This window comes from Vidua chalybeata, chromosome 8 (genome assembly GCF_026979565.1).
Source record: "Vidua chalybeata isolate OUT-0048 chromosome 8, bVidCha1 merged haplotype, whole genome shotgun sequence".
Classification (NCBI taxonomy): domain Eukaryota; kingdom Metazoa; phylum Chordata; class Aves; order Passeriformes; family Viduidae; genus Vidua; species Vidua chalybeata.
Genome location: NC_071537.1, coordinates 21,294,573 through 21,319,217, shown reverse-complemented (window position 1 = coordinate 21,319,217; position 24,645 = coordinate 21,294,573). Strand labels below are relative to the sequence as shown.

General features: G+C 37.5%; 1 protein-coding gene across 2 annotated transcripts in view; it reads right to left on the bottom strand.

The window, feature by feature from the left end:
- ADK (adenosine kinase) overlaps positions 1-24,645 on the bottom strand; it is a 271,565-nt gene that overhangs the window by 59,017 nt on the left and 187,903 nt on the right. For both annotated transcript variants that reach the window (XM_053949546.1, XM_053949547.1), the window contains exon 7: positions 19,208-19,378. In XM_053949546.1, the coding sequence (XP_053805521.1) occupies positions 19,208-19,378 (171 nt within the window). The remainder of the gene's footprint in view (positions 1-19,207; positions 19,379-24,645) is intronic.

Below are 24,645 nucleotides of genomic sequence, written 5' to 3'. Positions count from 1 at the left end.
CAACTCACTCACTGCAGCCAAGGGAACTAAGTGATGGCAGTTGCAACACTCAATTCAGTTACATAAACACATCTTCCTTGCCAGATTCCCCTGCGGTGTTCCCATTTCATGAAGTCAGTCTGTAGCATTTAGTAATGTACTGTACCAGCAAGTTTCTTTTCATGTCACAAAAGATTAGGTTCTCTGCTCCTGGCAGCAGAGCAGCATGTGTGTGAGCATCACACACATGGAATCCACCTCACACCAGGTGGCTGCACCAGCAAGAGAACAGAGAAGAAATAGAATACTTGACTAGCTACAAAACAAGAACTGGATGTCACATTTTAGCAGGAGAAAGACAGTCTTCACCCAGAAAATAAGGCAGATTTATTCCTAAGCCTGTTGCAGTGTCAACAACGATGAGTGCACATTATACCTTCAACCACACACAAGATGCTTGTGCTTCAGTCCGTACTGAGTGCATTTGGCAGTAATGATAAATAATGGTCTGGCCAGACTGTCCCTGTAGATGTAAACAGAGTTACACTTTTTAACATCACAGCTGGAACAAACACACCTCTGACTATGAAAGCAGTATGTGGTAAAAGGGGTGACATAGACAGAGTGACCTAATCCATCATGCAGCCCATCAGCTGCAGGGATGAGGGGCTTTCTGGACAAAGTTTCCCCCACACCTGCCCATCAGTGTGAAGCTGGGTGGTCACAGTCCATTGATTTGCCAGATCTTACCTTCCCCATGGACAGGTCACTGCCGAAGGCTAGCTGGGAAATTAGTGGCTGTATGTCTCTGCAAGGATCAGGCACAATACGAGTCTCTGGGCATCTTTATAGCAGGCAGTGGAGCATCACAGAGGTCTCAGAACTACCTGAGCTACCAGGCTAAGCTGGTAATTCATGCACAGTCACACAGCTGAAGGTACTCTTGAAGCACCAGCAAATTGAATCATCTAGTTTTGCAGGTTGCCTGTCCTGGGTCAGTTCAAATGTCATTGGTTGAAGAGTACACCTATGCACCTCAAGGATTAGTTGTAAATTCCACTTGCTGCCTAGATAAATATAAAAACACTGAGGGTTTTTTTTTCTGAGAAAGAAACATTAGAGAACAGAAAGAATCCAAATAAAAACTGAAGTAGTTGGAGTTACTTCTTATTGGTTAAGAATTACAACACAATGAAAGTGGGTTTTTTTTGATCCTTTTACACAATTCTCAGTCAACACTGAAGCTGTGTAAAAAAGTTTCCTTCCTTCTTTCTAATTTAAGACTTCATTTTCCTTTGGGGTCCTTGGATCAGATTAAAGAGTCTAAACAACAGCACTGCTATATGAAGCTGGAATCTGAACCACCTGGTCTACATGTCCAGTTCAAGGACTTAGGGAGGTTGGATCAAACTTCCTAGCTAAAGTGACTTCCTTACTCTTCTCTAAAACTCCTACAGATAAATGTAATACCTAACAGCACCATGTCCACATCCCTACCCAGCAAAGTGAGATTCTTTCTTTGTAAGAATTCTGACACTACACAATGCAAGGAAGACAAGATCAACCATTACATGAATATAGATCAATTTTACTTTCACATTTTCACATAGAATTGCTAAAGGCTGGCTCCAAGTGTTGACAGGTTTGCTCAGTAATTCATGTACCATGCTTCTCTTCAGTTCAACAAGAAAAAAAACCACTTCTGTTCCAGCATAAGATTGTCCACAAGTGGACACAATACAAATCTGAGTTAAAGCTGTTGTGCTTAAAATGATGTGCTCTCTCACTTCAGATTAATGTTTCCTTGTGGACCAGTTTTCATTAAAGGAGAATGACTGATATGGTGGATTAAGTCAGCAGCCCTGTAAACTGCTTTTCTTCAAGTACCCATATTTGTAATTGTTATATGTATTGAGGTTAACTCAAACTGCCTACACATGGGAAAATCTAGCTATAAAAAGGAGTGGTCTACATGTGTGCTAAGAGTTTTCACCTTTTACTTGCCCACAAGTCATATTAAGGTATGCACTACTGCCCCAGTGGTTAATGCTGACTTGGGAAATCTAGTACCTGGCTTCTCAGTTCTACTGGTTAGTGAGCTGCATGCCAAGGTATAGAAGTCACCACCTAAGTTCTTCATAAATTTGCCATTTCTAAAGTAAAAAAAAGCAGCAGGTAAAGATCACACCACTTTCTGTGATGCTATTTTATATAATAGTAACAACCTGTAAATAGCCAAAGGTTAGTTTTACTTAGTTAACACTTTAAAATCAGATGAAGTGTCTTCCTGAATAGTGCACATTATTTTCTTGAAACGTTGCAGGTAAATACCAATATTCCACAGAAGACTACAGGTTAAGTAAGAACTGTTGGAGTCTCTTTTGATAGGAGCCAGTGAAGCTTTTCTTGCAGCTTACTGGCAAAGAATTTACAGTACTAGGGATGCTAACAACCCAACATCCATTTGCAACATAAAATGTTCTGTAAATCAGTGTGTTGCTGTTTGTTAGAAAAGTGTGTGACACTCCCAGCTTCCACTTTCAATACTTGTGCAGAAAATATTCACAGTTCACATGGCATGTGGGTATTTTGTATTTCAGAACTAGCAAAGAAGTCTGGTGACATGGTCATTGCTATGGTAACTATACTTTTGTAGTAAACACTGAAGTAAGTAGGTACATAAAACATGTATAAGTTGTCACTATATAAGTTACTGTTGCCCCGGGGCTGCAATAATTTCCTTCCTTTAAAATCGTTAAATCTAGCCATAAATACTTGGTATCTCTCAATGTCCTATAATTTCAATAAGATGACAGGGCTCTTCGTACATAATATAGTACAAATACACAAGCACATCAATTTATCAAAATAGGAACTTTCTGAAGAAGTAATTTATTGGCCTGTAAGTAGCAAAGTATGAACAGGCTTCTGGCCTGAATAAAGAAAACCACTTCCAGGTTTGCACTCAGGCAAGACTGAGCTGTTGTGGGTATAAAATGCTAAGGCAATTTCTCCATCACTGGGAAATATGGAGCCATTTCCAGGCAGAGAGCTCCACTGGATCTTCTCAAGTCTTCCCTTATTCTTTATTTCCTCCTCTCCTCAAATTATCCACCAATGGCTGAGATGTGGAATTAAAAGACAGGCTGGACCCTGCCTCCATCAGCAAACAGCAGTAATGTGCAGAAGAAGGTTTTGGTCCCCCTTTTGTGTTCTGCTCTTCAACATAAAGAATGTTTGACCTAAGGAGGTCCTCCTTTTGTCCCAGCAGAGCAATATAACACCATTGTTATGTCTTTCATACACAAACTTGTTTTGGAACAGTGAAGTGCAAGCTTAACACGTAGCTTAACACAAGCTTCTCACACATAGTGACAATGAACTGATACTCAGAGAAAGGAAGCACAGTTGTCTTCCAATTTAGAGCAGGACTCCAACTCTGCTGAGCAAGGGACTGGTCTACCCACGGCACAGAATGAAGGCAGACACTGATAGGTCAAGTGGATCTCTTGGGATCATTTCCTTGGCTTACATTACATGTATGGCTTGGAAATCTTATGCTTCAGAAACAAAGCGAATAGTGTTCTGTGACAGCTGCATTATATCATCATATCAAAGGGATTAGGATGGCCATGGAGCCTGGAAGGCCTAGCCAGCTATCAGTGATGAGGGAAGTACAGCTGAATAAGTCTTTTACAGAACATATACCAACATATGCCCAGCGACTGGACAAACATCAACAGACACCCTTTTAAACTAGAGAATCCCACTGCTGCAAGAAAAAAAGAGAAAAGGTGCTAATTTTATGTATCATGAGACAGCATCCACTTTAATGTATCACAGATGTTCTGATCATCTTTCTAATGCCAATATTAAGTCCTGTTTTTCACTTAAAGCAGATATTTGACCTCTGTTTGCTGATACATATACTGTATCATAACTTTACATGCTTTGAATATATTTTCTGAGTGTACAAGAACTTTATTTATGAATCCTTTGACAACTAGGTCCTTTACCACAGATACTCATTGGCTGTATCCCAAAGGGTTTACCAAATGTCATAAGTAATTATCATTTGCAATTTGACATTCTGGCTATACTCAAAGATGGAAATTTGTACACAAACTATTCACGATTACTTTACCTAATCGTATCTAGAAGGACTAAAACAGTGCAGGCAGCTCTAACATGGGATCACTGAAATAGTAGTTATCAGTCCTTGTCTCATGATTTTATGGACTGTAACAAGCTCAAGGATTGTTTTTTGGTTTGTTACTTTTAGATGGAGTGTCTCTAATTAACTACATCCCTAATCAAAAAATCACATGGCCACATCCACTTTTCTTAAAAATATCCCCCCATATCTCTGCTGCCTTAGCTGCACTGTACAGAAGGAAACTGAGACAGAAGCTACAAGTCTAGAAAGGGACAACAGGGGGCAAGATCTTCATATTCCTCCAGCAGTAAATTCCTAGATCAACTCAGGCTGTAATGTGCAACTTCACACTAATATAACTGCAAATCAACCCCTCACAGGCTTCATTCACCAGTGGTGCTCTCACTTCATTGTGCTGTTTTGTTGATACAGAAGGTACACAAGTACAGGTTGACAGGCTGGTGCACTGTGGCTGTTTGTCTTATGCTTGGTTACATTTGGAAATCTGTTCTTATGAGTCAACATTGACAAAAAACAATATAAGGTTGGTACCACTTGAGAAGAATAGAATTTTTGTATTGCTGTGTAATCCTTGGTCTTTTCTTTGGAGTTCATGTATGATGCTTTTAAAAAGCCATAATGACAATGATGATAACAACAACAACACTATGAATAATTAATAATAATAGGGACAATAATAATAATAATCCAGGATGAAAATTTACATCAAGTCAATATCAGTAAAAATCACGGTATGAACTGGTAACTTCAGTATTAAGAACTGTAAGTATGCTGTAAGAATTTTGCAATCCACAGCTTGAACATAAACTCAGAAAACCCAGGGTTAGGCTGATATTGAAAAAAATTCAACTAAATTAAGGCAAAAGATAGACAAGCAAGTTACTCATACATTAATTCCTGCTTGTCTTGATCCTATGAATGAAAACATAGATGAAAAAGTCTAATGTTCTGAAAACGTAATTCCCACCTAATTTACTTCTCCAAACACTAAAATATTTACTAGTAACAATAGTTATTCTGCAGTTTTACTACAGGATACCGTATCATTAGTACTCCCAACAGTAGGACTGAGAAACCTCCCCAACACGGACCTCCTTCATGGTGCTCTTGTGCTGACAGAGGACCAAGTTAACAAAGAGCCAGCTACTTCTCCCAAATCTTGCCTCACACAAACCCTGCTGTCACATTAAAAACTAACGTGGAAATGCAGGGAAGCCCAATCTCCTTTCCCTTTGCTTCCCTGCATGAGAGTTAGGCATAATTCAGTTAATGTATTCTTAGCCCACAAGCCTTCACTCTGTTCTGCTAGAATTCAACAGTTGTTTTAAAACATGGGGACTACTACTGAAAGTTGCTGAAAGTATTAATGCAGAAAGCTGAAAAGATTGACAGCGAATTTTTTTACTTATATAGCAAAGACTAATTTGTATTTTACGCTGTTTCAGCAGTCTTTAACTGTTTTCTTCAAAATCACTGGCTCAGTGGCACCATATGGAGCATGTTGAACTTAAGGTACCAAGAATGTGTCCAAGATATATCTCACTCCAGTGTGTTAAAACATTCCACCCTGCAGCTGTCATTATAGGAATATAATTCATACCCTAAAGTTTAAAGAAAAACAGTCTAGCTTACTATGCTTACAAAAATACAAGATTCTTTTGGTTCCAAGTAACAGTCAGTAAATGGAAAACAGTTAATCTTAAAAACTGCTGTCTTAAATATTTGAAATTTTAACTTATCACGAACTGCTTTAATTCTACATGATATTTAAGGCTGAAAGCAAACAAAACAAAACAACAACAACAACAAAAAAAAAAAAAAAAAACAAAAAAAAAAAAAAAAAAAAAAAAAAAAAGGAAGAGAATTCCTAAAACAACCATAGTGGAGGGACTTGTATATCCAGCTCTGGCACAGACCATCATTACTTCTTTTCTTTTCCATTCACTGCATTTATTTTAAAAGTTGATACATGAGATTATGGTGCAAAAACCTTAGCTACATTTTTAATGGCACTGAACAAGTGTATCATCAGTATTATGAGATTTCACCTCTCTCTGGTCATTACTTCTCTTTATTCATTTTCCTTACCTCTGCTTAAAATGTGCAAGACATTCCTCTTACTCTGTTTTGCACAGTGTATAGAACTTTAAACATCAGCTAAAGTTCATTGATGTAATAATAAATATAGGAGATAGGCAAGAAAAAAGAACACACGATGGTCTCCTAGTAAAGCTGTCTTGGGATGGACACAATTCAAACAGTCAGTTCACAAGACAGTAATGCAAGATGCCTTAGAAAAGGATCTGCAAACCCCCATTTTTACATGTCAACCCATCATCTAGTCTGTATATGGCATGTTTCAGATGAGAACTATTTTAGAGATTCAAAAACTTTTATTGATACAATTTCTCATGGGCCTTTCTCTGCAAAGCCAGGAAATTGTATGAGGCTCATGGGAAAATGTTTCAGAAACCTTCTAAGGTTATGTCACGATAGCTTGCTGATAAATGGTAAACTCCTCCGGAAGGCTTAGTACCCTGGAGGCCTGCATGGGCAGGCAGTGAGCTGGGTGTGCCCTGCCCCAAGCTGGGATCTCCCGTGGCCGGCACTGCCAACCTTCCCTTTACAGTGCCCAGGGAGGCAGGCCTGAACTCTGCATGCCCGGTGGCTGCAGGCAGGGCTGGAGGAAGGAGACATTTCATACTTGCAGAGAGCTTCCTGGGAGCAGGGAAGGGCTTCTGCAGCTTAGTGTATCACAGCAAGATGGGAAGTTGGGGTGGCTGGGAGCACAGAAGCTGGCTCCTGGGAGACAGCAGTAACTCAGACTCAGTCGTAAGTGCTATCAAGGACCTGGGTATGCTTTCCTCATAGCTGAGACAGGCAATATAAGATCCACACAACTGTTTGAAAATGTGGAATTGAAATAGGAAAACATTGCAGAATTATACAAAATTTGCACCCCAGGCTGTGGCTGGGTATGAGGTGCTTGAGTCTAGAAAAATGAAATGCAAGAAATATACAAGAAAAAAGAAGCCATTAAGGAAATGTTATGAAAAGGTAAGCATTGCAACTTACTCTAAGGTCAATTTAAATTAGTAAGAGGGTTTGGGCGGCTTAGCACAGACAAAATTAGTTACATCTCAAATAGTTTTCAGGATGAATTGGATATATTTCAAAGCTTCTTTTGTGAATTTTATTTACATGAAAAATAATTTTTCTTACTTGTAATCCTAAACAAGGATTTATTGCAGAAGATATTACTAACAAATAAAAAAACAGTAGCAGTGTTTTTCAATATTTTTCAAATCTAATTAAAATAATTCATTTGAAACATTTCTACATATTATATAAGTTACCCAATTCTCTGCATCCACCTAACACTCAAAATCATTACAATATCAATGAATGTACAAGATCGTAAAATGTAAAAATCAGGGGGTTTGCTTTGTGTTTCATTACGTGAAACACAATTCTAAAAGTTGTTACCTTGAACAGCATCCACAAGACAGAATTAAGCATTTTCCTGGTTTAATAACATTGTTCAATAATCTATTACCTGCCCTCTTCCCACTAAATCTATGCAAATGTCCTCCAAAGTAGGTAACTTCTGTTAATTTATGTTGCAGTATTTTACACAATGCATTTTTCAAATTCAAGTAACAATAAAGAGGAACTTTTTTAAGAATAGCAGAGGTTAAGCAAAACCAACTCCAATGGAAGAGGTATAAAATGAATCCTTATGGCCTGAATAAAGTCTGTCACAATGAAGATCCTCCCCTAAAATACTTGATATCTTTACCATAAATGGAAAGATAACTTTGGGACAGGTTATGTTGTCACTTCCTTGTGGACTTAAAAATTATCCCAAGATGATGTTAACACCATTAACACTTTGATCTTGATTTTAGCTTGTTCTACCTGAAATATATACATGCACCACTCATCCTGGGACACAGAGTTCTTGTTTGAAATATTAAAGAAACTCACCTGTAAGTAAAGCTAATATGGACTCCTGAAACATAGGGTTTTCATGGGTTCTAAATAATGGGTGCAACCTCCCACCATTCTACACTTTAGAATGCTCCAAAGCGTGTCCACCCACCTCTCAGGTAATGCTTGTTCAGAGATGGGTTACAACTGGCAGCATAAGGCTATGTACTTCTTCAGCTCTTTTCATGACTTTAGATTCTAGAAGAAAGGAATTTGGTTCCAGACGATGAGTGCTCTTTTTTGAGCAGTGAGATTCAGTAGCTTGACTCATTATCGTAATTCACATACACCAAGATGCAGCTCCATCCAAATCTGGCATTTACTTTGATGTTCAAATCAAATGCATAGTGTTTGGCAACTATATATGCAGAATTTAAATTGACTGATCCATTTATCTGAAACTGGTATGTGTCCAAGACCACTCACAGATGTATTTCTCCTGCTCTAGTAGAAATTCCAACAAGAGGAAAAAGACATGTTAATCATAGCTGCTCCAAAATAACACATACAGCAAATATTGTGTGTTAAGACCATCTGACTGCCCATCCATGTTAAGAAGGTATGAAAAACCAGGTAAACTGATGGTAAAGGATACCTGTAATTCCATGAAATTTCAGATATTTTTCCAGTTGCAGAGCAATCAGGACTACCACAACAACACATTTTATGGCTACCTTTTAATTTCTCATGAAAATTCCAGTTCTTTTTTTTATTTAAAGGACTGTTGCACAACCGGAGAGCTCAACAGCCTGACAGACAAGTTAAACATGCCCTGGTTTCTCAGAGGAATTCTGGAGCAGAAATATGCTTTATTAAAATTGATCCTAAAGAGAACCTAATTCTGTCAGATATTTTACCTGCCAGGGATCAGAAATACTGCCCATAGCTTGACCTCTCAGATTCTCAGAAATAGAATCCTTCAGCAGGGCAGCCACAGACAAAGAGAAACAATCATGCTGTTGATTGGTGCCTGCAGACTGGCTTAGACTTACAGGACAATAATACCAAGATGAAGAAGAAGAATTTCCAAGTTCTCAATAAAAATAGTGAGTTTCCCTTGAATTGAGATCCATGAGTTTCCAGCATCAGAAAAATTTAAAATAAAATTCCTAACTCCAGAAATACCTGGGACATCTTCAAACAGCTTATCCAACTAGCAAGCCTATACCTTGACAACAGCAAAACAGCTTGGAAAGTATCACAAAGGACAGGTTGGTTGGGGATCCTAAGGGTCTTCCACTGGGATGTGTTCCACCTTGCCATCACCTTCAAGTGAATTTCTCCAATGGTAAAGGTTTTTGCTTATTGAAAGCACAGCCCAGCTGGGGCCCAGCTGCAGCCCAGCTCATTTGGTGGGACCAGAAGCAGATGCTGATGGCCAGCTCCTTTGCAAGGGTGGAGAGGAAGTCCTCTCCTTAACCATGGGGGAAGAAAGAAACTTTCTACTTGTGAAATTATAGCCTTCAAATAACATAAATTGAAGATGATAGACATAACTGTTCATAGAATTTAGTGTTCAGAGTAGGGGGTTCCCCTCTACACCACTAGAAACATAACCAATAAACAGAGAGGTTTCTGTATTTCAAAAGTTCTACTGTCCCAGTCATTCAACTGCTACAGTTCTGTCCTTCAGAGGGAAGCTCCTGCACCTGGAAACCACTTCAGCATGGAAAGCAAAGTGACTCCTGGATGCTTGTTTCCCTGATGTGATTGCATATGTTGCTGGTTTTGACACAGAATATGAGGAGTCAAGGAAGGGTCTGAGGACTTAATGAGCAACATTTTGGCAATGTTACTTATCACATATGGATTAGCAGTAGTTTTACTAAAGTACAGGTTTAATGGATCATTTCTCTGGAGAACTAAAATAACCCCAAATGTAATGACTAGGAGGGATAAGTTCTGTTAACATAGAACAAAAAAACTTATAGAGCAAAGCAATTTCTCCACACTGCTTCCCTGGGAGGTCAGTACTTAAACAATAGTTTTTTAAAGTCAGAATATGACCATTAAACTTGAAAATACAGCTTAAAGAAACACTTTGATGTGGCTGCAAAATTATCACCCAAAGGCTATTTAAAACAGGGTGGCTTAAGTTTATAAATAAGGCAATGTTTTAGAGATCAATTACTGCCTCTGGGAAAACCATGGATGCTTTTATCTATCTTTCAAATATTTAGGTATGCTGCAATATATTTTTTCTGTTCCTTTTACAAGCTTCTTTCCTGCATTTAAGAAAACTCTGAAAAAAAATTAAAATTAGCAAAATATTTTTGCAACTCTTACATATATTTATGCCCCACTGCATATGCTTCATAATATATGCACAATTAGGTTTCAATTTAATGTCATTGCCTAAACTCTAAATCATAATTAAAAAATAAAATACAGATTTTAATCAGTAATAGTTTAGCAAAAGTCCATTCTAAATACCCTCAATGTTTATGTCAGCACATGAAGGAAAAATCTCTCTTCATTAATTTACTTATACATAGCAACTTTTCAATAGTCTTAAGGAAACGACAGTGGATTAAATTTATTCTTATAAAATCTACAGAAGGAATCCTGGTAACAGAAGATTATATAGCTAATCGGAAAGAAGAGAGGATTCAAATGCCTAATTTTGCTCTTTGTTGAAGCAAGCCAGAAAAATGAAACTAGCTAATAGATTTATAATGAGATGTAAAATTCTCTTGAGGGAATAAAAATATTATATGAGCTATATAAACAGAGGGAAGGAAGGTGTTGACAGAGAAAGATAACATGAGAGAAAGAACAAGGCTGAAACTGCAGTTTTGAAAAAATAGTGCTGCACAATAGTACAGAAAAATAGGTTAACATAATAACGATATTGCCAATTCTATTCCAAAACCCCCAAACCACGTTTTCAAGATTCTGAACATCAGCATGGACCTACTACTGTCTCCTCAACTATCCTTCCCTTTTCTCCCCTTTCAAGAACCTTTGTTCAGACTCAAATTTATAAGCACAGGAAGCATCAATACATACTCTTTATGTAAAAACTGTCTCTTTTACATAAAAACCTCTGTCCAAGAAGATTTACAGCTAATATACAACTTATCCATTCATAATAACATTTAATTCAGTCAATAATTGTTTCTTTGCTGTATTGCCTGGGAGACCCTAATAGCATTGGCTGCTTATATCTGATGAAACAGAGAAGTTATCATGCTTTCTCTTTCAAAGTCCTTTATACCACCATGCATTACCCTCTCATCTATTCAGATCTAGTGACTGTGTTGTTTGAGAAAGCTGGACCAGCTCAGTGATTAACAGCAGTCTGGCCCACAGAACACACTGCTGCTCTGGATGCAAAACTGTTAATCTGAGTAAAGGGGGCAGATGACATCATATGATAAGGGCAGGTGAGAGAAGTCTGCATCAGCTCACACTTAGATGCTATCCAGGGGGATAACATGGCACTGCAGCCTTACAATCCTCTGCAAGGACTATCTATAACAGGGGGAGAATCTCCAGCACATGTTGCCATAAGAGGCTTTAGCATAACCTACACTTCTGAATCAGAAACTGGCTATATTTGCCTCAAATAGGGCTTGAAATGTGGAGACACTGAATTAGCCTTAGCTGGATTGGAAAACAAAGCTTTATTGTAACATGTTTTTCACCTACATTGTTATCTGCAAATATCTCTATGAAATTGAAAAGTTCTCAATTTACACTGATTTAATGAAGCTTTTGTGAACATATCAGCTTCTATTCTTGTTCGTATCAACTACGTAACTCAATTTTATTCATACTCTTATTTTTGCAGTTCTTAAATTATATATTAGAGATTATATATTATACATTTTTGCCCTAGTGATCTGAGTGTTAAAAGGCAACGTAGTTTACCTTTGAAATGCTTTCAGAGAGATATGTTAATATTATAGAGAAAACCAAAAGCCAGATTCTGCAAGTTTTTTCCTCCAGACAGGTGAGTTTTGTCCAAGATGTATTCAGCAGCTGGACACATTTCAGGACATTTAACTGAAGAAAAAAGTTAGAATTCAATTTTGCTTGTTCCTGGCTCTGCTCTTGCTGTATGACCTTGGGCAAATAACCTTTCAGTTGTCCACCTGTAAAACAGTCAAGACTACACACACACCTTATTGGTTTATTCTGAGCTTTAATGTTTATGAAGTGTTATGAGATGCTCTGGGAAGTGCTACAAAGTGAAAAGGGTTATCAATCATTGTCAGTAAAACACAAGCTGCTGAAATATAGTGGAATCTGCTTTCCTCTCTCAAAGGACGTTCTGTCTTGTGCTGCTTGTTCTCCAGTATTCACAGTCTTAAAAGTATCTCAACACTGCATAGCATAAGGAAGGATAAATATCCCTAAGCATTCTGAGAGACTACCAGAAAATATTTTTAGTTCTAAGAAGTGAAGTCTGTTGGAAAGTATAAGCTTTGCTTCTAAATACCCGCTTGTTTCCCATAACAGGAAACAAGAAAGACATTTTTCAAGATAGTGTTCCTAAATTGCTTAAATAGCTAGACATTAGCTGAAAGCAGCACTAAATATAAATTTAAATACTTGGCTCTCAATTTTCCTTTCAATTCATGATGTACTAGGTAAACTATACTAAAATAATTACTTGCTTATTACTCATGAATTTCAGTGCAGCAGCTGAGACAATACAGATAAATAAGATGATTAATTGAGACAGAATGAATCACAACAAAATATGCTGTTGTAAAAGGTATGGTTAACTCCACAGTGATTCATATCATTTCAGGTAACAGGGCTTTTATCAAAAACGGCTGCAAGGTTGGGAAATGATTTAAAAGCATTTTATCTGAGAGAGCCACTGCAGTTCACATGGGAGGGGAAAAAAAAGAGGAGAGAAGAAGCAGCAGATTCAGTGTCTGCAGCTGAAATAGCCTTGGGCTGTTTCAGCATCCTTCCCACAGCACATCTTTACAACACACCACTGACATTATCAACCTCCCTTGTCTCATTTTTCAGATGGCCACAATTTATTAGATATTCCACTACTGAGAAAGTTAATTCTATGAATTAAGGAGCAATATTACAACACCATAGCTGTCCTATAATTGAAAACACAACATCTACCACAGGAAAAGGGCATCAAAATTCTATAAAGACATCAAATAAAAATAATATTTATTTTTTTTCCCATTCAGAATTATAATTTTTAATTCCCAGGCTCCTTCCAAAGACTTTGCAGAAATCTTAAATGTAAGATTTATAAAAAGAAATGCTACCTGTTTACAGCAGTTTGGAAAAGCAAACACCAGCAGCAGCTGACCTTAAAAACCTCTACCTGCTAAAATAGAAGGGAAGATGAGATGTCTCCTTACAAAATTTTTTCCCATGTGTATTTAATAAACTGGGTCAGAATATCTGACTATGATTTTTAACTGAACCACAGACTCCCTGTAGGGAACTGTGCAAACCTCAGTCTCTCACCCAGCCTAGGAACTGAAGATAATTACCCTCACCTGTGGGGCAAGTTTCTGAGAAGTGAAAGCACAATGAAAAAGAAAATATCAGTATATAAACTGAAATGCAAAACACTAACACCCAACTAAATGTCATTTAAGATGATTACTGTTTCTGAAAATTTAATTCCAAGTGAACAGAGATGTAGAAGGTAAAGGCTGAACTCTTAAAGGATGACAGCTTGCCAACAACCAGTGATTGAAAATAATCTCTCAGTATAGACCAGGTCCAGTAAGACAAGAAAATGTTTCTTAAGGGCTCTTTACACAACATACATGCAAGTCAGCAGTACTAAAATGAGCCTCTTCAAGCTACTCGGTGTCAAATACTGTCTATTATTTGCCTTTCAATAATAATTATAAATGCTTACTTGAAAATACTTACAGAAACATCAACTGAGTGATATTTATGGCATGTCCAGTGATTCTTTGCTATGTTCCTCACTTCTTAGTCCCATCTGATACTGAAGAACAGACTGAAATGTTGGTCTCTCTTTCAGTATTTATTGAAAGTCAAACTGTATTTCCCTTCTTCCCCACACCAAATTACATCTGCCACCTGATTTTCTCCTGACTCCTACTTCTTAATTGTTTCCTCAAAATCAGACAACTCACCAGTGTCAAAGGACACTTGTGGTTGTGGAAAGCTATGTGCTAGGTCTAGAAACAGTAGGAATTGCACTGTGTAAATTCAAATCAATTCAGTTATGCCATTTTGAATGCACACTAGTTTGAAGAGAATCACCATCAGGCTCATTTATCTTACAGAAGTGATAATGTCTCATTCAAGATTTTTCTGGGCTGCAGGTATCAATCTGATCCCAGGTGATAATGCAGCAGAAGAAATTTGCAGGTGGAACTGAACGTTGTTCTCAGTGTCATATCTTAATGTAATATATCAAATTATGTGGAGTGAGAGTTTACAGCAAGGGAATAGACAAATTGGCTTCAAAACTGCCATTTAGGTGTAAATCCTAGTGTGTTGAACATAGTTTATGCCAGAAAATTTACCAGTATTTCCATTCCCTCCCTCAGTTAAAACAAGCACAAAACTACAGACTGCCTGCAAATTCAAAATAAGGAGCACGTTAAACTCACCAAAATCCCAGCAACCCCTCAGTTTTATATTTATTGTTTTTCATTGCCACTGAATTTTCTCTTCTCTAATTGGAAAATTACATGGAAAGAGACATGGAAGAGACTTGCCTTTATAAGGACTTTAAAAGAGTATTAAATGTTGCTGCCCAAACCACCTACATTTGTAGAGATCTTTCTGTTAATATTTGATACCTCACTTGAAAATACTTCAAATAAAGGAGGCACAATGTACCATTGCAGTGTAATTGTGAAGAGGAAATGATGAAAGACCCATCTGCTATCTTATTCCAAAGGCATTCATCTCTTTAAAGCTCAGGATTTCTATCTCCAGAACCACCACTAAAGCTATTGTCACTGCTTCTTGAAATGTACAAGTCTTGTACACAACCTGCTTTCTTTTCAGCACATTTGCTGTCATACCAGCAGCAATTTCCCAACGGGCTCAAGGATGCTCTGTCTTTGCAAAACTTCAGCTTATAATCCTGTAATTAATTTGTTCAGAGACTGGGTGTTCAGAAGTAACAGATCTTTACATTAGAGACAAAGAGGATCAATTTTTAAAGAATAATTTTTATCTTAGTTTTCTTTATTATTTTGTACTTAAAAAAATTCACTATTTCTCTTCTACATAACCTCCTTAAATTCTATGGATCACTGTACACTGAATACCAGAAGTTGTATCACTGGTTTATTGTTTTTGTTGTAAAGCACTAGATGAAAAGTTCAATGTATCTATAACTCCAAAGCTTCTAAATCCTAAAATTTTTCAGTGATGCCCTGGCTACACACAGCAAGAGAACCCAGAAGATCTTTACCACACCAGTATCAACAAATATTCCTTTGAGCCATGAACTGGTGCCAGATGCGAAGATCAATCACTTGAAAGCCTTGCAGTCTCCCTTAAATCCTGAAGAAACTGTTATCCAGGTGCACATGCAAAAACATACAGACTGTTGCCCCAAGGCAGCTCCTTCCCTGAGGAGATGCCATTGTAAGTCGCATCTTTTGGGGTGACTGGAAATTTAATTCAGATTCCGAGTCCATTAAAGACTTTTATGGGCCAAGTATTTAATTTATATCACCATTTGGCCCTAAACAGGAAAATGAAAAGTGATATATACAAATTTAGTTTCTTGCCTAGAAAAATTGCCTAGAATTGTCTTTACTTGCCTAGAAAAACTGCTGTGTAGGAAACTTTCTACAACTCTGTGTAAAGATGTTGCTTTCAAAGCTTTCACTCCTTTGACCATCCAGTTACTGAAAGTTACTCTGAGTTATAAAATATGTATTCTAAGGTGAGCTTTTACAGCCGAATTAAGCAGCAACTTGTGACAAAGCAGTTATCATCAGGAGATAATTGACCTTATTTGAGAGTTAAGCATCCTGAGGCAAAGTAGAGTGTGCTTAATCCTGGCAGGTTAATTATCCAGTGATTATGGTAGCTTGGAAGGTATTACTGCTAAGAACCATTTGCAAAATGACACTATTAAAAAAACCTTAATTTAATAAAAATTAAAAGCAATGACAATAATCAAGTTCTTCAGTCATGTATTGCTAGATAATGACTGTAGAATGGCCCTGCTTGGTTATCTGCAATGACCATGTAATTATTCCTTTTCTGAATGTTCTGTACTAAATTTGTTATATGAAGTACCGTTAATAAATAAAAAAATTCAAGACGAGATGTTTAGGTAGATTATAAATGAGATTTAAATAAATTATCAAAACACCAGTGGTCACTGAGTTAATGCTGAAATTGATACATTTACTGAGCTGTTACCACAGCATTCAGTGTCTAAACTGCAGTTAAGGGTATGCTGGCATTTACATTCAAAACTAGAATATTTATTCTGAGAGGTTTATAACTTGCCCATTTTAATTACCATCTGGCTGAAACTTGAAATAACCAATCTCCATTCAGATGTAAATTTTTAAGTAGAAGATGTAATTTAAAATCACTTTGCCAATTGTTTTTAGTTTAGGAATGGCAGCAATTTGGAATTTTGCTGCACTTGGATGTTTTCGTATTATTCAAAAAATAAGCAGCTCAGTGCTTAACAACAGAATTTTATTGGACTATAATGTGAAGATAAATATAGGGAAGAATAAAATTGTGTCTAAGAGTATTGTTTGTACTAATGAAGTAACAACCACACAACTTAATATGCCTTATTTGTTAACTTATGCACTTACACGGATGGAAAATGTAGCATAAAGCAAAAGGAAATCACACTAAATGGATAAAAATTTGGTGTTGTCCAGATGAAGCGGTTCATGGCCCATCAAGATATACACAAACACAAAAAAATCCTGAATATGCTTGTAGCTGAAATTCATATGGAAGGAAAGAAAAGGCACCGAAAGCAAGGGTGGAAGCTACAAAGGCAGAGTATGTCAGATTGAGCTTTGAGTTTTGCAACTACTCTTTATCAAAAACCATATGCAGAGAGCAGAAATACTGACAATGAGAAATCACAGAAGCTACTCAAAACTAGAAGTACATCATGCCAAGAGCATGGTTTCAAGTCACACAGAAAGGCAAGACAATAAACCACTGCAAGCAGCATTTCAACAAGTCCAAAGCAGCAATAGCCAGCAGGAAGCTGAGACTAAAAAATGACCAGGGTTCCATGACTAGTGTAAGTAACCAAGAGGCTGGTACTCCAAATATTTATATATATTGTACCACCAAGTTTAAGGATGATCGCTCAAGTTTGAATAGCATCTTTTATCCTGAAAGACACCAAAATGCTTCAGAAATTATATACAGAAAATGCAGGGAGTCTTTCAACTTTAACAAACACAACAGTACTACACAATATTTTTGACAGCAGGTGAATAATACCATAACAAACTGAAATGACAGAGGAAATTAACCTAGTCTGAATAAAATTTCTGAAATGGGAGTGTCACCTGTATCATGGGCTATTGCTTATAAAATACAGAAATGCAGAGAAATTAAAAACCTATGAAAAATAGCACCTAATGAACCACTGTGATCTGAATTTTCCTAATAGGTCAGTGGAGCAATATTTATATAAAAGATCCTCAAGTTTTAATCCCAGAAATTTCTGTGAAGCTCTTCTACTCCAAAATTATCTAGACTTGGTATTACATAATCTGTGAAGTCTGACAGGATATTGTGTCAAGATTAAACTGCTATTTAATATAAATACTCAATACCATCTTTGTGAGGACTGCATTAAGAAAGATGTACCAAGGTAACAGTTGGAAATAGCAAGAACATGTCTGGAAAATACTTTTTCTGTACAGTTAACTTTAGTTAAAAGGGCTTCCCTTAGCCCATGCACTTAAAAACATTGCAACTTTTTTGTTTTAAAAATAAGTATTTTAATTTTTTAAAGTCCTGTCTATATCTATAAGATATTTAAATGTCTATAACAATGCTAGCCCCTATGTGGACACGTGGACAATAGTTTAAAGACTGACTTGTATTGATGTAAGTCCCTTTGTCACAATCAGGAATAACCACTCACAGGACTAAGTTGCTTTTCCATAATTTTCCTGTACTCCTGTAGTTATCTTGAGTGGCAAACCCACATTTCATTTAGGTGTGTCACACATTTCAAGGCTTTTTTTCAACCTTTTCCTGCTGAGAAAATGAATAAATATTTAAGAACACTTTCTAAAGAGAAGAAAAATCAAAAATGATGAGGGAGATCTGAATAAATTTGGTCTATTAGCATGTGCTTACAGGCAGAATTTCATGTTTGCCAACTTACACAGCATAGATAAGCCTTCCTCTGATGGGCTGCCAGTTCATCCACTATAAAATCCATGAGAACCTTTTAAATCAACTCTCTATTTCTTAGTTTTCTCCTCCTACTTCTCCCCAAAGAGCCATCTTCATCAGAGAAAATGCTATTAATAGCAGCACCGTGGGTAAAGAATCAGGTTACAGGAGCTCAGTGGTAGCCTTTCATATGTTTTCTTCCAGCAGAGTTAAATTCAGGATGAGGACGTTATGCACATGGACAGTTATTACAAAGCATCAATGTGTTGGGTGCTTCCTTCTAGAACAACTAAGTTGTAAACCTCTAACAGGTCAAGTGACATGTCTGGCATCTACTGAAATATCCCAGTCCAGTGACCACAGATTTAACTTTCTAGTGACACCTCACATGGTCAGATTCCCTCTACAAAAAAAGAAGGACCATGAATTACAGAATCATCAAGGATGGAAAAGACCTTCAACATCACCAAGTCTAACCTTTGACTGACCATCACCACCCCATCAACAGGATCTAAGTGCCACATCCAGTCTTTTCTTGAACACCTCCAGGGATGCTGACTCCACCACCTCCCTGGGCAGTTCCTTCCAATGCTTGACAACCCTTTCAGTGAAGAAATTCTTCCTGATATGCAACCTGAACCTCCTCTGGCCCAGCCTGAGGCTATATCCTGGGGAAGCAGGCTCTGAGACACAAACACCTAAGTGCAAGAGACACAGACTCACCGTTTCATTTCCAAAAAGAACATCCACGTAAGGCATGACTTTCATCATCGGCTCTTTGTAGAACTGGCTTATAAATGGTGCAGAAAGATTCAAGCTGAAGATCTTGTTGTTGGCAGAAGCCTGAGCAGCCACTTTTAATACTGCTTCTGGTGACACTGTCAGGAAGAATCCCTGCAAGCATCAAAACAAATCAATGTATGTTACTAATTCTATATTAAGTACCACATGAAGCATGCTATTTCTGTAAAGTCTCTCCCAACCCACGTTTGTCATACACGTGCACAGATAAAAACTTCTGGGAAATACTGCCTTTCCATTAAGGTATTAAAGAGATGACAAAGAATCTGCATATGCCTAGCATCACAGCCTTTCAAAATTAAATGTAACTCCTTACTTCTGCATTCCATGGACTACACTTTCCCATGGCAGCTAAGACTAATGTTCATATCTTAAAATGTGATGTATTATAATTCTAAATGCCCCTATATAGTACTAGGGTAAATCAGACTGTGCTGCTTAATTCCAAAGTCCAGTCTGAATCCTCTGTACACAGCTAGGACACTAATGAAATCCCTAACTTAAATATTAGTACCTTGTTTACAGTAAAGGCCTTGAAAATGCTGACTTTGTAGCACTTGTTACTGTTTTGCAGAAAAAAACCTAGGGGTTTTCATGTTTCCACATAGGCATTTTATTTGCCCCCTTTTTCCAAAAGTACTTTTCTTTACACAGAACATCCACATTTAAGTAAGTGCCAACTTCCACAAATCACTACTTGTCTACTAAACTGTGGATGCTGATTTCAACCCTATGAAGAACAAGGCTGCCATTTTGAATTCAGCATTGCAGATGGTTACTCCAACCACGCGTGTTCCAGGAGCCATAAAAAGATCCCCTAGAGTTTCATTAATCTGCTAATTGAACAAAGGCTTAGACTTTGCACTAATTAAACAAATTCTGTATGTTTTGTTTTTGTAATTCTAAAACCTATTTTACTAACTGTTCTCCAAACTCAGTAAATAATAGCAGTTTTCAAGCATGAGCAGCAAGTGTTAAATTTAAGGCCAGAGATAATGTCTAAGGCACAGTGAGAAACAACTTTGAGAAGGGTCTGGCAAATAAAACATCATCTCAGTCCTATCTATAACATCACCACCATGACACTCCAAAAGATGTAATAGTAACACAGTCTTATTTTCCAGTTTTCATCCATATGATTATGCCTTTGAATCACAGAATAGCTATATTTTCATCCTGCATACTTCAGATATCAGATCATTTTAAGCATCCTAATCATTAGAAAAAATAAGTCTACAGATTAAAGACTACTTTGAGAGTACATCTATTTATTTCTCCTTACTCCACACTCTCTAGTCTAAAAAATACATGATGGATTTCAAAAACTGGGCACGATTTGCTATTTGACAATCAAAGTCCAAAGGGCACAAGAATCCTATGCATGCTGTGGAGCTAGTTAGTACCCTGAAGGACTGGAAGCCTGTAAACATCCAAGTTTCTTTGCTAATTTTACATTCCAAAGAATTAAAATGAGCAGTTTCTATAATTTCTAATCTCCATAGCAATCTCTACCATCTTTTATTTTTTTTATGTAATGAACAGAGAGATAGATTTTTAAAAAAATCTGTTCCAAGCACAAAATAAAAATCTTTCAAGGGTGACGTGTTGCCAGCTCTGGATAAATGACAGATTGCTCTACAGTGGTCTACGTAAATAGTAACCTGGTCAAATAATTAGGCTTCTTACCAATTTTAGGCTGAAAACTTCATCTAAAGTAAAATACATCTGATTGCAATTTAAGGTACAGAACACTATCCCCATGAGATCTAACTCAGGCCTGCATCCAACTCCCTTTTCCTTGTAAAGGCATCATAAAAGTGCTGAGATACAGATAGGAGAGTTTGCTTTTTAGATCCTGCAAAGTAAAGGCCAGGAAATCTCAAAGGCTCTTACTCTGTCTTCTGGGTTTCTTAAAAATCACTTCTGCCATTTAATTGCATTCTTCCATGGTTTTGTTTATATTGTTTTTAAATAACTGTTTGACATTAAAACATCTAGAAATTAAGAGTTCTGCGTATGACAACTCTTTTCCAAGTATAACATTTCTTTGCAAAACAAAATTGTAGCAGTACAATCCACAGAATGGAATTAAGAAAGTAGGCAGAAAATAAAATTTGATCTGAACAGATATTGATTTAAAGAAACCTAATTCAACCCCCCTCTTCAGGTATTTAAATTGACTTTGTCTCTACTTTTAGTGGAATTCCATGCAGCTATGACCAGTGTAGTTACAGTAACCCAGCTTCCTAAGCTTAAATTACAACCAGAGAAGCCACAGGTCACTCTAGTGCGGCAAGCTACAGTTGTGTACAGGAATGAATACCCCTAAAACCCCTAGGTTTTCTTATATCTCACTAGAATTCAGAGTAAAGTTGCTCTGTGACTTCCTTAGAAACTCAGCTGTCGCCCTGATTTTTTAAGATTTTCTAAAGCCTTCTGAGTTTACATTCTTGTAGCAAACTTTCTCACACACTTTCTGTAAATAACTTATTGTTTTTGCATTCCTTCATAGAGGCGGAGAAATTTGATGGACTGGTAGCTTGTCCAGTGTTGTTGGAGAGGTGGCACTTTCACCCTCCAATCCACTGTCACCTTTGGAAAACTATAAATGCTGGAATCAGACAATAAACTTGCTTTTTTACCTTTACAATACAGTGGCATGTGTTGTGCTTTCTCGTGTCCTGTAGTGACACTCAGCCTGCAGCTGCCACTGCTTTTGGTCCTGACAGATGCAGACAATGGAATGCCTAAGCCAACTACTCTTACCCACTCTAACAATTAACTGTCAGCCAACATTAGCTTTGAGTGGGAGAATAAATGTACCCTGTATCACTGGTATAAAAGACTTTGTATTTCACCAGTAGGAAGTTCTATTCCCACTAAACAAGAAGGTTAAGAGGCTCCTCAGAAGATATTCTATACCCACCTACATACCTTAGACTACTACGGAGAGTTTTGGGATCCTATTTACCTGCAAAACCCAAAGATACTTAAAACAACCATGAGGAAAATACCTCTAATCAAAGGACGAGACAGATAACAAACAGAAATTCCAACAGCCTGGAAAATGTACATTACATAGAAAAATGAAATTACTGTGTATGTAATGTAATGTGTATGTAACTCCTTCATGAAGGAGAGTGATGCTGGTGGACAACCAGCTGAGTATGAGCCAGCAATGTGCCCAGGTGGCCAAGAAGGCCAATGGCATCCTGGCCTGTAGCAAGAATAGTGTAACCACTGAGAAGAGTGTGGCAGTGATTGTCACTGTACTCGGCACTGGTGGGGCCACACCTCAAGTAGTGCTTTCAGTTCTGGGCCCCTCACTTCAGAAAGGACATTGGGGTGCTGGAGCATGTCCAGAGAAGGGCAACCAGGCTCAAGAAAGATCTAGAAAACTTGTCTTACAGGAATGGGTGAGGGACCTGGGATTGTTTAGTCTCAAAAGCAGGCCCAGGGTTAACCTCACTGCTCTCTATAGCTGCTTGAAATGAGACTGCAGTGAAGTTGGGACTGGTCTCTTCTACTCTGCCTAGAGAGTATAAGAGGAAATGGCCTAAAGCTGAAGACAGAGGAGACTCAGATTAGGTACTAAAAGAGGTTTTGTTCATTGTTAGGATGGTCAGGCATTGGAATAGGTTGCCCAGGGATGTGGGGAAGTCACTGTCCCTGGAGGTGTCTAAGAGGCATCAGGATCTGGTGCTGGGTGATGTGGTTTAGTGGTTTAGGGGTTACAGTGGTAGTGCTGGGTGGATGGTTGGGTTTGATGATACCAAAGATCTCTTCCCACCCTGATGATTCTGTAATAGAAGGACATGTGACACTTGGGCAGTACAGTCACAGGAAGTGAAAGGCAGGAATACTGTAAGAAAACCTATAAAACATTAAAGGCTACCAGATACATTAGCAGCACACAGCATTCCTTTGGCGTGTGCTGACAGAGTATACTGGATGCTACTGCTTCATGATGTAGTACTATTTTCTGCTACTCAAAATGTAGTGAGTGTCTTTTCTATGCCAGGAGGAAGGAACCATTGTACCACAAGCCACAGAGCAAGGCTGAACCAAAATACAGACCAGGAAAATATGATGGTAGGTTGAATTATGCATATGCATGTTTGTATGTACACATGCACAAAGTAATACCATTCTCAGGCGCTGTAAGCAGTTCTTTAATTTAAGTACAGTCCTTTGGTGGGGAAAAACCCCCATTTTCCTTATGGGATAAAAAGAAACAAAAAGGAAGAAATAAGAAAAATGCATTCATGTATTGCAGACACATGGCTAGGGGAGATAGTCACTTGTTTGTAACTTAAGAGCTTTTAAAATTCAGTAAGATGCATACAACAGCAGAGGACAGAGTCAATAGAGAATATCACATTAATCTCACTTCTACAATATTCAGGAATTCTTTGATGTACCTCATTAGATATGCCAGGGTACTGTGAATATTGGATAGTCTTTTACATTCATGTCTTTTTTCTTTGTAGACACTAGCATTACCAGAAGGATTTGGTGCATTTACACACCAGTAATTTGTCTTGTAAGCCACCTCTCTCATTTTTATCACACACACAGACCCAAAAGGTTTCTTCTGACCTACACTAAGCTCATACAGCACCAGCTATAGCAGATGTGAAGGCAGCAAATTAAGGGTGTCAAAAGTGTCAGCAGCACAGAAACAGAGAGTGTTGAAGAGGTGACCTCATGAAACCAGCACAGCTCTGGCTTTGGTGAATGCAATTCTGTATAAGGTGTTCCCTCCAAGCTGAGAAGCCTTCCACTGTATTCGTGCACACAAATTCATCTGGATTACACACAAGGAATGTTTGCACAATCAGGATCAAGATTTTTTTTTTTTTCTCAGTATTTCCAAACAAATGCAGGGCAAGATGATAACAAACAGCCTTGCAATTTGGGATTTATTATTGTTTAATAGTAAAGAAGCAGTACTGCCTCAAAAACAGACAGAGATAATAAAAATAAGAATTTCTTTCAATCTTACTACCTGATAAAATGCATTACTTTCTTTCTAGCTCTTCCACTTTTCTTGCCACTCCCATTTGCAGAGAGGATTACATGAAAACAACTTTATCATATGAATGACAGGATTTTGAACCATGGTATTCTGAGCTGATTTGGGAATGCCATTTGGTAACAATGTAAAATCAATAAATCGTGTGAATCAAAATATTTAACTTTCAGGAAAACAGATACAACAGTCTGCTGCCATTTAAGACAAATTATATTCTGCCAACAGGAAAGGAACACATCATTTAATCCAAAATTATTTTATAGCAACCATTTACATAAAAATGCAATTATGATGACATCATAGTCATCCATCTAAAGGGTGGAAT